Source organism: Trachurus trachurus (assembly GCF_905171665.1).
Source record: "Trachurus trachurus genome assembly, chromosome: 11".
NCBI classification, from domain to species: domain Eukaryota; kingdom Metazoa; phylum Chordata; class Actinopteri; order Carangiformes; family Carangidae; genus Trachurus; species Trachurus trachurus.
In genome coordinates this window covers 12,455,589-12,472,420 of record NC_139904.1, presented here as the reverse complement: position 1 = coordinate 12,472,420, position 16,832 = coordinate 12,455,589, and the positions used below count along the sequence as shown (strand labels likewise).

General features: G+C 42.1%; 3 protein-coding genes across 5 annotated transcripts in view; 1 reads left to right on the top strand and 2 right to left on the bottom strand.

Annotated features, from left to right (window-relative positions):
* The window catches only part of tfap2e (transcription factor AP-2 epsilon), a gene marked incomplete at both ends in the record, with an annotated part of 10,671 nt that extends 10,010 nt beyond the window's left edge, over positions 1 to 661 (bottom strand). The window contains one exon of the mRNA XM_083981708.1: positions 635 to 661. Coding sequence (XP_083837834.1) covers positions 635 to 661 — 27 coding nt within the window. The remainder of the gene's footprint in view (positions 1 to 634) is intronic.
* Positions 662 to 2,470: 1,809 nt separating this feature from the next.
* Positions 2,471 to 11,293, bottom strand: ncdn (neurochondrin). The gene is made up of 8 exons (XM_083982250.1): positions 11,233 to 11,293; positions 10,755 to 10,997; positions 8,795 to 9,872; positions 7,622 to 7,794; positions 6,462 to 6,700; positions 5,824 to 6,039; positions 5,592 to 5,734; positions 2,471 to 3,334 (listed from the first exon to the last, which is right to left on the bottom strand). The coding sequence occupies exons 2-8, from the start codon at positions 10,977 to 10,979 to the stop codon at positions 2,913 to 2,915; spliced, it is 2,496 nt and encodes an 831-aa protein (XP_083838376.1). The 5' UTR covers positions 10,980 to 10,997; positions 11,233 to 11,293; the 3' UTR covers positions 2,471 to 2,912.
* Positions 9,749 to 16,832, top strand: part of kiaa0319l (KIAA0319-like) — a 26,166-nt gene continuing 19,082 nt past the window's right edge. Inside the window, exons 1-4 of one of the 3 annotated variants that reach the window (XM_083982247.1) lie at positions 9,749 to 9,831; positions 11,801 to 12,034; positions 13,195 to 13,808; positions 16,357 to 16,540. The gene's annotated coding sequence lies outside the window, so the exon portion shown is untranslated. Of the gene's footprint in view, positions 9,832 to 11,800; positions 12,035 to 13,143; positions 13,809 to 16,356; positions 16,541 to 16,832 lie in introns of all 3 variants that reach the window. The other 2 variants (XM_083982248.1, XM_083982246.1) reach the window with 2 other exon arrangements.

Here is a 16,832-nt window from a genome sequence, read left to right as displayed (position 1 = left end):
TTGCGTCTGATTTGATCCCAAACAAAGTTATAGAAAAGAAAAGAAGTTGGCGTCTAAAAAAAAAAAACGTGCCCATGCAGCGCAGCGGTGGTGATGATGCTCCTCCATCCACGCACCGGGATGTTGTGACCGGACACTTCACTGTCTGTCAGCCGAGTCTCACTCCACTCGCAGTGACACGGTGCAGACAAAGACCATCACCGACGGACCGCGCGGACAGATCAGATGCGCGGCGCCGCTCCGTTAAAGTCAGTGTCAGAGAGAGGCTGAGTGAAGTAACAGCTGACACTTATACAGGATTCCCGTGGAGCGCAAAGAACGAGCCTGATTTAAACATTAAATATATTATAAATTAAAAATATAAAAAAGATATTGGATAGTTGGTGCCACAGGTCGAATAACGCAGCTGAATTATAATGTTTTTTTTCTACATATTTATAAAATAGAAGCTGGTTTTGAGTAATACAAGCAAAAATGCATGCATATATATTTTTTAAAAGGTTTAGTTTGCTGCCAAGCCATACAGTAAATAAAAACTGATTTACATTAGTGGTGGTCAGAGCCAAATCCAAAATAAAAAAAAGAACAAAAAAAAAATAAAAATGCTTAAAACGCGAGTCTGTTTCACACTCACCATAGCCGAATAGGTGTGGATTAACATCTGGACCACTCTGGATACCTCCCAAATGTAAAATTCAACAGGATGCGCAGGCTTCCAAGCGGCTGAAAGATGTCACCAAATATTCTGTCCGGGATGTAATCCAGGCTGTTTACCGCTCCATTAAACTCAGGAGATGTTATTTACTTTTCCTTCTCGCTGTTCTCTGGTCTGACCGAGCTCTTTTTACGCACAGATGATGATGACAAGCTGGCTGCCAGATACGCATACGCACACGCACAACACACACGGAGTCCTCCAGCCTCTCCATGAGCGCACTACTTATAGGTTTGTGCGCGCACCCGGCAGAATGAGGGGAGGGGTCGACGGGGTCCACTCTTAAAGAGATATATTCATTCAGTTAATTCATACATACATACATACACACTTTTACGTGTTTTTGCAGTCGTTTAAAGACACCGGCGACGACTTTTATATGTGAATTCACGTTTTACGCACCGAGTTATACTGCAATTTTACTGTTTTGGTTTACTTTTGCAAACACACAAATCTCACTATAAAATCACGGATTCTATACATAATTGACGTCTAAGTCAAATACTGTCTTTTTTACGCACGAATATTCGCATATTTAAAGCAAAAAATCTTAATTTCGTTAGATTTAAAAACCCAAAGATTGTGACTTTCTACAAATATTTCACCTGCTGAAATTGTTCAGATTCTCACTCATGTTGATTTTAACTGACAATTTTAATCATCTTCTCGATTCAGGCTCTTCTGTGTGCAGCCATTCACACACCGAGGATCCAGCTCTACACGAACAGTCACACAGCTGCTGGAAATATACTGTGAATACATATAATAATAATAAACTATGGTGTTTTTCTTCTTTTTTACCTGTAAAACGTCAGTCTTGGTTCGGGACTTCCACAGCATGGTGGTGATGGAGGTGATGGAGGTCAGTCTGGGTGTCAGGCTGCAGCTGAGGGGTTAATGTGACGCGCTGTGGATGGAGATGGAGAGGAGACGCGGGCTGAAGGTTCAGAGAGGAGTGAGTTAGTTGGAGAGACGATGCAGGAGTTTGTATGGATGAGTAGGAGAGAAAACAGACGGCTGTTAGAGAGGGAGGGGGGGAACAAAAAAAAGAAAAGAAGAAGAGGGCGGGAGGTGACAAGAGTCTCAGAGGAAGAGGAGGAGGAGGAGGGGGGGCAGCTAAAAACTTTTTCACGGTTGGTATAAGGACTATAGGATCAGGGATGAAGTGATGAATAAGAAAAAAAAAGCACGGTAAAAGATCACAGATATTAACACAATGGCTTTCCTCTTTTTTAAAAAGTTTTTTTCCTTTCCTTTTTTTTCCCTGCTCCGTGTGACTTTTCACTGTAAGATCAAAACAGTGCATTTAAAGCCTTTTGTTTGGAGACAAGTTACAGCTAAAGAAAAACTGTCAACAAATCAATTCATTGTTGAACTTTAAGATCTAAGAACATCCAAATATATTCTGTTTACTTTTTCTCATGATCATTTTTTAATCTAATAAAATGATCGACCTGGTTGTCCAAAGAGAAGAAAAAAACCCAATAAAGACAACGATTAAACCACACAAGTGTAGTTAGAGGAAAAGGTCGGAGGAGTGTGAGTGATCAGGAACTTCAGCACACATCAAGTCTGACTGCGCCATCTTGTGGTCACTGGGAGAAGAGGAGAGGTCTCTGTCATCATCCACCATCCAGCTTGACACTGATGTCATCATTGCACATTATTTTTTAAACACCTTTATTATGTGCATTCATCCCCCTGAAAAGAGAAAAAGTAACAATGACATTGGCAACGAAGCTGTTCTAACAAAATACTTCTTTATTAAATGCATTTACATATCAGCAGTCGCACCCAAGACACAGCTTGTGTGTGTTTTTCAGGTGCATGTGGAGGATCATAGCTGTGTCAGTGGGTGTTTCCATATACTTGATTGTGATTGAAATGCTTTGATTTTTTTTTTTTGTCCACTGAGGCAGACAGGGAGCTTAAATATGTCTTTCAGTCTCATTATGTTGTGTTATGTCTGAATAATATGATACACAGAAACATTTCATTTCCTCTCTTTTCTATGTGTCTTTGGCATCTTGGTCTTTTTATCTCATTATAAAAGAGCCTGAAGACACATTATCTGTGTCAGATTGGTACAACTAATAAACACAGCGGTTCTGCTTCATGAATAGCTGCTTTTTAAAATTTTATTATTTTCAGCTCTGTAACAAGTAGCGTGTTGTCCGTTGGTGGCAGCGGTTTGGTTTCACTTCATTCCCACTGACTTCTTCAGGTTCCTCATGCAGCTCAAAGCTCCTTTACCATTCCTCATCATCACGTCTCCCATCTCCTGTTTACAGACCGGGCACTGCTCCGCCATAGCGCACAGGGCTTCCTCCAGCGCCCCCTGCGTGTGCTGGTCGGGCAGAGCGCTGCACTGGTCCAACATGGTGAGTGTGTGCTTGAGCCAACCTTCCTCTCTGACCAGTGTGCTGATCCAGGGCTGAGCGCGGACGCAGCCTCCCAGAGCCTGCAGCCCCAACCTCCAGAGCTCCTCGGCCTCGTCCCAGCTCTCCTCCCAGCCGATGCTCACCTTAACCGGGCCGGGGCTGGAGCCGCCGTCCAGGGCGCCGCGGAGGAACCGCAGAGCTGAGGAGAAGAACCTCCTCTGGCCTGCGTCCACTGATCCTGGAGAGACAAAGGAGCATGGGTTATTTGTGGAATCAAAAACTGCTGATACATTGTGCTTGAGGATGTTTAATTGTGTTATTTATTCATTGTTCTATATATATATATATATATATATATATATATATATATATATATATATATATATATATATATATATATATATATATATATATATATATATATATATATATATATATATATTAATCATGTTTTAAAGAGAAACTATGTAAGATTTTCACTTTCATTAAACAGTTTCGGAGTAATTATGATGGTTTTGTAGCACCACATTATGTAATAATTTTTCACCTCATGATGTAATAACACCACATTTTATAAAAATCAGCCACATTTTGTAATAAAATATGAAATAAACTTTGCCGCATTTGTAGTAAGTTGTTACATAATGCACCAAATAATTACATTTTCTTCATAAAAAAGTGCAACACTCACATTTTGTAATAACTGATGCAATATGTAACAATTTATAACAAAATGCGGCAAAGGTTTAGTACGTATTGCGTTCAAGAATTTTATTACAAAATGCGGCGTCATTATATAATGAGGTGAAAATGTATACAGTATTACATAATGTGGTGCTACAACGTTACCCACCTCCGCTCCACGGATTGCCTTCCTGGCCGTTTCATTAAAAACAAATGCACATGGCTGGGGTGAGTTTTTATGAAAGTGAAAATATTCACTCTATAACTGTAGTGGGAGCGCCATAGAGAAAAAAAACGACCAAAACAGAGAAAAGGCGGGTGGACTTGCATAGTTCCCCTTTAAAGTCCCAATTTACAGCTAAATGCATTGATTGATTTTGCCCACTAGGGAACAAAAACATCAGAACAAGATAATAAATACAGTGTAAATTCAACACTGTATCCCTGTCTAATAAAATTCTGTCTTGACAAATATACACACATCTATTTTCACCATTCACTGACATCAAACTGACTTACTGACTATTTCTAATGTTGTGTTGCAGACCAGCGGAGAAAAGAACTGGGTCTTTTTCTGGATGCCGAACATCAAACGGCTGCTTATGTTGATTTGAGCGCCTCGGGACGAACCAACCAAAACGCAATGTTAACACGCGAGCTAAAGAGCTCCTCGGCACTACAGGTGACCTCTTTCGCAGCACCGAGCCACAGACATATTGATCGATGCAGGTCGGTCAACATGCACTGAGGTTTTTTGTTTTTTTTTACGAGCATGTGATGTTTACGGGATCTTGTGTTGCAGCAGCATTTCTGCCCACCTACAGCAGCAACACATCATCTGCATTCCCATAGGGTGTTCTTTCTCCAAAGTGGTTATATAAGGAAGAGCACAAGGGTAACTAATAACATTAGTGATGGCTCCCTTCCATTTAGGTTTACCACTCTCCAGAGCGCTGGTACAGACCTCTTTCACAGAACGCACTCCGACAGGTCACAGTTAGGAAAAAGCAGAGGTGTTAATAATCTAATTTATGACGACTGATTTCCATTTAACTGCTTCGTTACCGGGGGTCCTAGTTCTGTGAATGTAACCTCAGTGTCTCTAAAATAAAACTGTAGGTTTACTGTATTATAGAGCAGAATTACTGATGGATTATCATGCTGTTATTTAATCAAACCTTTTTAGTTAATTCTGACATGATTCTGACAAAAGTGGATGGGATGTGACTCTGTGCAGATTGATGTGGGTTAGAGTTGCTCATTGATTCCTTTATTCAAATAATGTATATGTATTCTTTGTATATTATGATGGCAAATGGGTGTTTACGTGTAATTAACCACTGATTAGTGTTAAAGAGGAACTATGCAGGATTTATAGCTTAACTATGCTACATTTTTACCTTAATTAAACAGCTTTGGAGTAATTGTGATTGTTTAATAAATGGCTTAACTTGTGACAGGGAGAATGGAGGATCTCTGCCTTCCACGTGCGTATCACGTATTGCGTCTCTTGGCTCAAAAACAACTTTACAAGATTGGGGCCACCGCCCCGGTGTCCCAGCTCTCGTGGCCCCATAACCCACAATCTCTTGTTTATGACAGATTAAACTACACAAATAAACATGTCATAGCATCGTATATGATATATAACGTTATCTACCGCCCTATTTATTGATTTCTCGTCGGCTTCATTGTAAACAAATGCACACGGCCAGGATGAGGGTTAGCAAAACTGCGGAAAAGCGACCAGACTTACATAGTTCCTCTTTAATGTTATAATGTTAAATAAAATGGTTTGAATAACCGTTTACCTGAAGGGGCCGATCTGAGCCTGCCAATCATCAGTCCCAAAGTGCAGTAATTTGCTGCTAGGACCAGGAGGCGGGGTTTATGAACCAAAACTGGAAGTGCTTCACTCAGAAGAGCCTCCAGAGAACGGAAACACTGGTCCTTCCTAGAAAACAAAAAGTTTGAAATCTTAGTATGATGTCGTTAGCTCAAAATTTACCAGGCTTCAGATGAGCATTTCACCATCTTACGCACTTGACTCTCTCTGGTTCTGTGACGGTGAAGTTGAGGAGGGCTGAGCAGGCCGTCTCCATGCTGGGATCCCTGGACGACACCACCCCACCTTTCCCCTTGAGGGCGGTCCAGCTCTGGGACAGGAAGTGCACCAGCAGCGCCGGGGTGTCGAGCGTGAGCAGCACCTTCCTGGGACCTTCCTCTGCCGACAGGTGGCACAGAGCCGGGAGCAGATACCTGAAGAAAGAGGAAGGAAGGTGTTTTCATGGGACACGAGACCAGTGAGAACTCGCCCCTGGATCGGTTGTTGTACATCTAAACAGTGGCCTGCACGGGCCCCGACTTTATTTATTTTTTTAAACATCCCCTCCCATAACAACCTGTAGGCTGTTAATGCTGCAGACATTAAAATAGTTTAACTGGATAGTTTAACTGTTTCAGCGCAGTATCAATCTATATTCATTATATTTGATTGAAAGGATTAAGTGAAATATGAGTTTATTGAATTACTGAAGTGACTGAGCGCGATGCAGCTGCAGCAGCGCACAAGAGTTGCACTGACACTCACTCCAGGCTCCATTACTCGCAGGAAAAGCTACACAAATTTTATCCTGATATCCCACCGACTTCTAAACAATATGATTCATTCCCTCTTTTACCTCAGAGGCTCTTTGCCCGTCCAGGCCCGTCTCTCCTCTGAGACGGACATCTCGGTCATCCAGTCGGACAGGCCCTGCTCGGGGCTCTCGCCCTGCAGGTGGCTCTGGGAGTAGCCAATCAGGAAAGGAAGCAATCCAGTCACTTCCTCCTTCAGACAGGAAGTCTCCTCGGCCAGCCATGAGCACAGGGAGCGGAATGTGGCGAAGACGAACGGGTCACCGTAGCGACTTGGGTCGACCTATGAGAACAGGAAGTGAAGAGGAAGAGTGTTTCAGTTACTGCACTCTGAGGAGGAGACTTTCACAGCATTGTTGTTATCATTGCTGGACAAATTTCCATGTGAATCAAACTTTTTGCTCCCATTTCCCTCGACTGGTAAAATACAACAGAATTTTAAGTCAAGTCGTATTGTTTTACATTTTCTACTCTTTCAAAACCCTTTTGTGCATCTTTGCTTGTTATTTTCTTGACATGGAAGAAAAAAAATAAAACCTTTTTTCCCCTTTTTGGTTGCCCTCCCATTGCTACATTACCAAAACAGTGATAGAAAAAATATATTACTACTTGATAAGGCTGAGAAAAAGAAATGGAATTCAGTTACCCTGCTACATACTGATAAAAAGAAGTCATGCTTGTTTGTCAAAAGAGTTTTAACAAACAGGTTCACTATTAATGATCTGCTCACTGCAACTGGTTAATTCTTTAGTCTATAAAACATCACAAAACAGAGAAAAACTGTCATTACACACTTGCATTTGAGAGGCTGTAACTGTTTCAAGTGTATAACAGTATCCAGCTGCTACACTGGACATTAGATTAGATGCAACTTTATTGATCCTGAAGGAAATTCCACGTTGGTCAGCTGCTCATTCACACAATAAAAAACACGCCACAGAATCAACATTAATAATACATAGATAAATAAAACAAGTTAAAACGAATATAAGTCCAGCTCAGTGCACCATAAAGTGCCGTAGTGCCGTAGACATCATGCATGTGTTCATATCCAGGTTGGCATGGGGGATTAAATCTTTTGTACATAATGAATGATCACGTTCCAAGAACCAGGAACAAGCAGCTTGTTGGATGTAAAAAAAACAAACAAAAAAAAAAAACACCAAAAGTGCCACTAGCAGCATCCCAAGCATCCTCCTCTCACCTGTTGCAGGTAGTAGACCACAGCAGAGAAGGCCTCCTCCAGCACCCCGAGGACCTGCCTGCTCTGCTGCAGACTGAGGGAGGAGATGGAGCCCTGAGCCGGGGCATCGGTCGTCTGCACCAGGCCCGGACTGCAGGCCTGCTCTATGGCGGCCTCCATGATGCGGTAACAGCCTGGGGAAGACAAGAGGACGTTTCAATAAGAGAAAAGAGCAGGCTAATCATGTCGAGTCAGATCTCATAAATGTGATTTCACAAAAACTACATTACAACATCTTTTAAATAAACAAACAAACAAACAAAGAAGGGTTGCTGTGTACCACTGAGGACACCAGGTTCATTTCCTCAGCGCCGTTTCAAGAAACCTGGTCTTAAAGTCTACAGTTACACAGGTCAGAATCAAACTTTTAAAACTAAAAGGCTTCGGAGTAGCATTTAGACAATTGTGTGTATGGAAATAACTACATTTGACTTTAGAGTCATTGCCTTTGATTACTGAAACCTCAAACTCTGACCATAAACGTCTATATTCAAATTCAGAAAACGGTTGGAGAGGCAGTGTGGGGTGGATATTCACCTGCCTCAGCTGACCACTTTGACTACTTATCACTGTTTTACTCTACAAAAGGAGATAAGAGGTTATAGCCGCTGCCTTGCGCATGTTTTTACAAGTTGTCCACTTCTTTAAATGTAGCTCCGTCCTAACACAAGAATGAGTCCATTTTGTTGTTGTGTGATTGGATGCCGCCTGCACATAGTTTGCAAGAAGGTGGACTTTTTAAACCAGGGGTCTTCAACGTTTTTCAGGCCAAGGACCCCCAAAACTGACAGAGAGATGGAGCAGGGACTCCACTAAAAAGTGCATTCAAATAACAATTTGTTTTTCTAAACGTGTACAAGGTACAGTGAGTAGCATGATGGCGGTCCCTCTGCCATTTATAACAGACCTTGTTAACTAAAACCAATGCCAATATCAACAATGTCTTTCAAATTGCATGATAATCACGCAGAGCAGACAAGCTATTCAAATTGAAGTTTTCATTCTGAACATAAATGGAAAAAATATAAGAAAATTGACTGATCAACCAAAAATGTAGTATCTCTGTGGACCCCCTAGAGGTCACAGACCCCCTGTTGAAGACTATGCAGATGCTGTAATATGTTACTGTGGTACCTGTGAGTGTGTGCTGCAGCTCTGCGCTCAGCTCGTTGCCGGGAGGTTCCTCCAGACCCATCCTGACCTCCACACAGGCCCTATTAACCAGTAAGCAGCAGAACTTTGGCGGCCCCACCCTCTCCCACCCGTACAAATCCAGCAGACATGCGCTGAGGACCAGGATGGGTCCGATCTGCCTCGGGGTCAACTTGGCCTGCATCATGGGTCTCAAAACCTCCCACGCGCTGCTCACAACCCCCCTCACTTCTTCACTCTCTACCGCCACCCCGACCGGGGGAAGAAACTGCGCCAGCTGGGAGCACATGTCCAGCCGGGCCTGGTCTTTGGACTGGCAGAAGTCTTTGGAGAGCCTGACCAACAGAGAGAGGAGCTCTGCGCGGTGTTTACTCCACGCTTTGTCCTTGGTTTTACCCGACAGGATGCAACCGAGCAAAGAAAGTCCCTTCTCGCGGCCGAAAGTCTGGTTTTGTTCTACAGCTTGACACAGAGCAGGAACAGCTCCTCTGCTCAGCAGCTGGTCGGGACCCCTCGGGAGGGTGCACACAGCCGTCAGAACCTGGTAGCAGTCGGCAGCCATGGCCTCGTCCAGGCGGTCAGACTGTGACGGCGCTTCTTTAGATGGTGATACTCCGTTGGATGCGCTGCCATCGTCGGCCTTTTGCTTGCTGGTCTTGCTCTCTCCTGCTGATTTTGCCACATTGCCAGGATCACTTTCTGGGCTTGAACTCTCTGCTGGTTGCACTTTACTCTCTGGACTCGGGCCCATCTCTGCAGCTTGGGTCTGTTCCTGGGCAGCTTGATCCTGCTGCTTTGACACAGGACCATTTGCTAAAATGCCCAGCAGGAGTGGGATAGTGGTGAGGAGCTGTGGATGCGAGGCCATGTCCGGGTCTGTGCTCAGGGCAGCCAGCAGAGCCGTGCCCAGTGACAAGAGTTCGTGTGGGGGTAAGCCAGAGTTCTCGTTCCCTCTGACTGCCGTTACCAGAAGCCGAGCTGGGAGGTTGAGCCCCACCGCCTCGAAGATCCGTCTCAAGGTGGGTTTGTCCAGTTGGCTTGCTGGGCACAGACGAGTGATCTAAGACAGAAAGAAGAGACAAGAAGACTTAATCACAACTACTTACAACAAAGCACGTGGTATTCTTGTTATAAATTATATTTTCATTATCTTATATGCTTTCTCTCTCTTTTTTTTTTAAGTAGTTTTTTTGGGCTTTTATGCCTTTAATTGATAGGATAGATAGATGTCCCCTCCGCCATCTCTAAATAATAGGTGGTAGTTCTTTATAATAACTGGTCTGCAGTGCTCTTTTTCTATGCCTATCCTATTCTGTATGTTGCCCGGTTATGTTTTGTTCATTTGTGTAAAATTTTGGTGGTGTATGTGTTGGTGCCGAAATGACAATAAATTATGAATCTAGTCAGAGAGAGACACGAAACTGGGATACAGATAGGGGGAATGACATGCAGCAAGGGGCCACTGGGGGGATTCAAAGTGGGGCTGGCCTATATGGGGTGCCTGCTCAACCCAGTGAGCTATACGATGCCCCAACTTATATGTTTGCTTATATAAAACACAAATGTTTGTAACTGCTGTAACATTACGGCATAGTATAAACGCCATATCGAGGTCTATATGATCACTATTATACCATGTTTACAGCACTGTATCTGAACTAGTATAATAATTCAATGCAAAAAAAATGTCATTTGGAAATATAGAGGATGACCTGTATCCTGTTTTTTTTCTTAATTCACAGGTGATCAGTGGTAAGAGTTAGGGTTAGGGCATTAACAGATATATTTATCAGAATCTCATATGCACAAATATATTGTATAGTCAAGTTTCTCTATGGTTTCTCAACCCTTCTGAATATGATCACAACCTGGTAAAAACACACAACCTGCTCAACAGGGGCAGTTTTATCTGTGAATTACTTCAGTGTTTATATTGACTTACCAACAGAAGAGCAGCCAACGTGTGGCTGTCGTTTTTAGCATTCTTTAGAGCATGAAGGCATCTCTCCAACACCTCTCTCTGGGAATCAGTCAGACCACCTCCTCCATCCCCCGCCTCCCCCTCTGAGCCTCCTCCACCTCCACCTCCACCTTCTCCTCCTCCTTGCTCCTCTTTTCCAGGAGGCTGGATGCTCCCGACAGGTGTAACGTCGGTGCTATCAGCCATTATGACCTTGGTGACTGTCTGTAACCAAGAGAGAAATCAAGAGAAGCGTAAAGCAAACTTAAAAATGTAACGTTAGGTATTTTGAATCATGTTATCATCTCTATCCGCCGGTGGCAACAGCAGCGCGGCCTCAATGAACGATCTTCTGTTGTTGTTTCCCCCCCCCCCCGGGTCTCTCTGGTTTTATAAAGGTTTGTACAGATTTTTAAAAAACATTGAATGTGAATTTGTTAGCGTTCATAAAATAACTTACCTCGTATGCAACCCGCTCACGCGCGAAAGCAGCTCGTGAGCAACAGCAGCACTCCCCGGGAAGTAGGCTGTCAAAAAATAAAAGCTCCAACAAACCAATGAAAACAGTCCACCAATGTCGGTGAACCAATCACAACGGAGATAGTTGGAAGGCGGAGACGCCATTTTGGTCCATGCTGCAACGTCAGAGAAGCGACGCTACTTTTTTTTCTCTCTTTTTTTTGGAGGTTAAGAAAGGTTATTATTGTTTTTTTAATCGTTTCCTGGCTTATATTGTTATAATACACCATGGCAGTGATTAATTAATAATTACGGGTTAACCGTTTACGTGGGGATGAATCCATTTGCCATTGATAACTGATCGGCAGGTGGCGACGCACGGCGGAAGTCGTTGGATTAACCGTTTTCAGTTTCATTTTAAAAGTAGCACCATAGACTGCATCGCAAACTTATAATTAAAACATACGTCAGTGTTATATAATACAACTCATAGTCGGGCCTACGTACTTAAAATATTTCACTAGAAAAGTGTTGTTAATTTCAAACTCTCTCTGTGTTTCTATCGGCAGCAAAAATGGTCCAACGGCTGTATTCCTGAACGTTTTATTTTGAAAATCCAGTCGACACCGGAAGCTCCGTATATCTCCTGGACAAGGCTTGACAGCGGGGACACACTCACACATACACACACACACATCAGCTGTACGGAGGACCAGAGAGGAACACTGACCCAATTTACTGTAGCAGGGACAACAACCTCGACGACCGAAGTGAAAGCCTCCCCCCACTCCGTTTCTGTGACTGTAAGTACTTGTCTGTGTGTATCGTGGTGTCGTGACAGTTGCTGCCATTAAAAACGCACTGGATGAGAATATCCTGCACGGCGAGAAGTGAAAGAGAGGATGCCAGCAACTGTTAGCCTCAAGGTGCCTTAAACGGGAATGAACCCGGATTATGATACAGGTGAATTACCTTAAAGGTTCCGTGTCCCAACATTTATTCCTCAGTCGTCTCGCTTTGTTAAAAAAAAAAAAAAAAAGCAGTCTACTTGGGGGGGAAAAAAAGAAAAAAGTGTCATGTTATTGATATCAGCCGTCACTCCTTAGTGTAATTTTGTGATAGTGCAGTGTGGACTACGCAGGCTGGAGCTGTCGGCCTGTATTGCAACGATCTGACAGCTTGTTAGAAACATCATGATAACTATCATGAGTAAACCATGGTTATTGTTTTCAGCTGGTAATATGCATTATACATGAACCCCTCCATTTTAGATGAAATTGTCTCATAGATACTATCTCAGTGCGTTTACTCATGCAGTTCAGCTGACTGACAGACCGTCATTTGCAGGCAGTCATGTGCACTTGTTTGCACTTTAATCAGTTAATCTCCACTCTACATGATTACTTTATAGTTGTATCTATTTTTGTTTTATCAATTAATTATTTATTTGATAAACAAAAAAATAGATATAGATCTTAACACAGGGCACCAGAGCCGTAGGTGATGCTCATTATATAGACAGATCAAGAAACCATCATCTAGCAAATGTGATTTCTAACAGAGCTAAAAGTAAGTGACACTTAAAAATGAGATACCATCAGCAACACTGCCACTGTTTATGCTGATTATCTCCAAAGTAAATAGCAACAATGAATCAGAAGTGAAAAGGCAGAAGAGCCAGTAATAATTCATACAATGAAAAATCTGTGAGATAGAGAGTGTTAATATCCAGTCAGAGGTATTTATTCTGAGAATAACCTGCTGTGTAAGATCCTTATTGTGTATTTGGGGTTAATGGCTTTCCTGCGATACTTGTATTATTCTAGGATTAGAACAGTTGTCGCTGTAAGGATGTTTTCATATTTGTTTCAGCAGAACGCGAGGTTTAATATTATTTTGTTGATTTTTCAAGGACTCTGTCTGGGAGAGAAAATAAAAACAGCTCAATTTTTCTGCCCTGTAGCCACCAGAAGAAACAGCGTGGGATTTGTTATCAGTGCAGAGAGAGCTCCACCGACCTGTCTGCCTAGAAGCCAGTACAACTATTGACTGCTACAACTGCGAGAGAGGAAGAGGAGGAGGAAACGGTTAAAGAGAGAAAGAGAGAAAAATTTGTCCTCCCTGGATATAAGGGGGTTCTGGTCACAGAGATCATTGTTCTGCAGAAGCCTCTCAGGGGAATCAAAGCCATTGAAAAAGTCTGTAATGGCTGAGCTGTCATCAGCCCAGGTGACCGAGTGCACCTGAGCGTTGCTGCTGCACAGACTCAAAGTCACCACCTGCCTCTGGGCATTTACTGCGCAGTAAAAAAAAAAAAGGAAATCCACATTGCTGTGACTTCAGCTAGAAGGAAAAACGTGACTGAATCCCTCACTTTTTTTCTTTTTTGGCTGGATTATTTTTACCTGGGTTTTTTCCCCCCAGCTCATTTTATTTTGGTGACTTACCTGAGGCAGAAAAACAAGTGCAGCAGGACAAATGACTATTTGTGGAGTTTGGACGGTCTGAGCTGAGCTGCTTTGGCTCAGACATCCACATCCAGGAATGCAAAGTCACATATGGAGGCAGAGTACACAGGTTGGTATGCAGTTTATATTCTATAAGGTTTATGCTCAATAAGTGAAGAACCTCAATACACATAATTAACTATTACATCATATTGATTGTATTATAATAAGTTGTGGTGTCGCTGTAGGACTGTCTCAACTATATATTTAAATGTAAATAGTATTGTTATGTGAGATACACAGTATTTCCAGCTATGTTGTGCACTTCACCCACAAAGTCGTAATTCTGCAAAGGATTACAACATCTGCATTTGGTAAATACTCTCCAAGGGAGCTGAAGTAACTTTGTCAATTATGAATATATAACATCTCGCTAACTTTTACTGACTCTCTGCACAGCAGATGTTGGTGAAAGCGTGTGTGTGATTTATTACCATATTGCCCCATAGCAGTCTCCCGGTGAGACGTTGTGAGGCCTGCTGATGCCTTGAACACAGTGTCCCAGGACCTACTCTCTTCTCTCCACTTCTTTTTTTTTTCTTCTTTTTTAAAAAAAATCTCTCTCTGCTGTAAAAACTTGCAGGAAATTTAAGAGGGGAAAAGTGCTGAATGGCTCTTTTACTCAGACTGCCTCCGCACATTCCTCATCAAGTCCTAAATCGGCCTTCATGAGGTGTTAATGCACTTGAATCAACTCAGTCCACCTTTTGTATCTCATGACAACAGATTCACACAAGCTGAAAAACATCCAGTTACATGAACTCCTCTCACAAATGCAGTGCAACAATCTGCTCCTTCTTTATGGCTCAGTCAGGAAGTTAATTATTCTCTATCATGATTTATTTATCCTTTCTAATTACTTCATAATGAGACACACTCATCACACTTCATGCAGGAAAGAACATTATTACTAAGTTAACTCTGCGGCTTTGATGGTGATGGTGTCGAGAGCATAATTTAAGAAATATAAAAATTTTCTACTGTGCTGTCAAATTGGACAAAATAGCTGTGCCATTCACTACTTTTTTACATCAAGGATTCATGTTCAACCTCTGTATCCTGCATGATGGAAGTGACTCTTTTCTGACGTTTTGTCACCCAGAGTGACTTACAACAGCAAAGGAAAAGAAAAAGATTACAACTATTGTACGGCAGGCTGCTGAGGAACACATTTGAGAAAACTCCTGCACAATGAGTGATTGCTACGAATCCTTCAAAATGTGATAACCACGACTCATTTTCACTTGCATTGTGACCACACGATGGAGGACAGATTGCATAATGTGTTGAGCTCTGTCTTCGGTCAAGGCTGAGGGATTAGACTCTCTCATAGACCTAAAGTGAGTTAAGTAGAGTTGTACCATATAGTCAGGGAAAAAATGACTTTATTATTATTTTTTGCTTCCCTTTCGCCTCAATTCGTAGTAACAAGGAAGATGCTCACAGGATTATGAGTCATTTTACACCTCCCCAAGAGCTGCTGTCAACAGGATATTAGCAGTATTATTGTATCTGTTATATCCTCCTCATACAGAAAACATTTCCCCGGTGAATATTGAAAAGAAAAGATCTGTTTGTATTGAACAGGCGCCATTCTGTTGAATATAATCTGCCATTGATGATACAAGTTACATTTCTCTGCTTTGCTCTCTCTGCAGAGAACCTCCAGTCAAAGCCATTGAGTCTTATTTGCATGAGTGTTTTGTCATGAGTTGATGTGTTTATAGGTTGTTGAAATTCTTCAGAGTGCTCCTCCATACAGCTGAAGCACTTTTGACTGTCAGTAATCACGGCAGAGGAGGAGGAAAAACCCTGAATAATTCATATCAGGGGGGCGATATGCCTTGGATCATTTTGACAAAAGTTCCTCTCATGTGTAAAAGAAAAAACGTCAACTGATTTTGTTCAATTATGATGAAATCGTGTGAAGGTATTTATCTGCACAAAGTAATTTTCTCAAACAGTGTCACATTCATCATGTTAAAGTAATTTAATCTGAAATGTTTGCAGTAATATTAATGATATTTTATAATCATATTATTAGAAGTGTGATCATTCTTGAACGAAAACCACAAATGTCCTCGATACCAGAAATGAGACTGCGACACCAGCCACCCTCCAACCCTCAGTCACGGCTGCAGGTGCATCCTGTTCCTCTCTCGCGTTTTCATTTCTTGATCAAGATTGTCACACTTGTGAACCACATTTTAAAAGTAAGACAAGCTAACATACACAAATTACTACATTGATTTGCAACAAATCTTTGTGGTGGGTGAATTGCATCATAAAAAAAAGTCGACACAAACTTTTTTGTGCACATCACAATTTTCTTTTCCTGTTATTTCACTGGGCATCATGTGGCTATTTTGGACCAATCATGATCCAGTGATCATGCCTGCAGTAAAAGTAACTACTTTAATTGGCTTGACATGGATTAAAACCATGCAGACCCCCCCCCCAGACATAATCATCCGTGTGGAAACGTTGTGGTTGTATAACAAAAATAGAAGACAAATTAAAATAAAAAAAAGATGTCTGTGACCTGTGCATTTGGAGAATCGTTGAAATCCTAATCAACATACTGAATGTTTCCTCTCTCTCTGTCCTCCTCTCTCTAGCGTAGCTTTTGAGCAGCTGAGCCTGTGGAAGCCCCAGAGGCGGCCATGTTGAATCTCTTTCTCCGAGTGCTGGTGTTGACCCGTCTTCACCCATCACCTCACATCACCTCGCTGCCAACCTAAAAGTCCTCACTCCCCCTTCTCTTCCTGCATCTCTTTCTTCCACCTCCTGGCTGGGAGGAAGGTAAACATGGCGTGTTTTTGTGGGCTGCAGTGCCCGTTTAGTAGAAATTAATCTGCTTTTCTAAATGACTGTGTTTATTCTTTTTTTAATTGAGTGGAAGTCTGACAACAGTTGATAGGAGAGGGGTCGCACTCATTGTAATGGAAGGAAACTAACAAATCACCAACAAATCTTGTGCAAATGTTTTACACTAAGGTTAAATTTGTTAAGTTATGTATTTTTTTGCTTATTTTACTTTCGTTTCCATGCTTTTGCTTTTCCTCCTTAATTTCCTTTTCACTACATTTTAAGG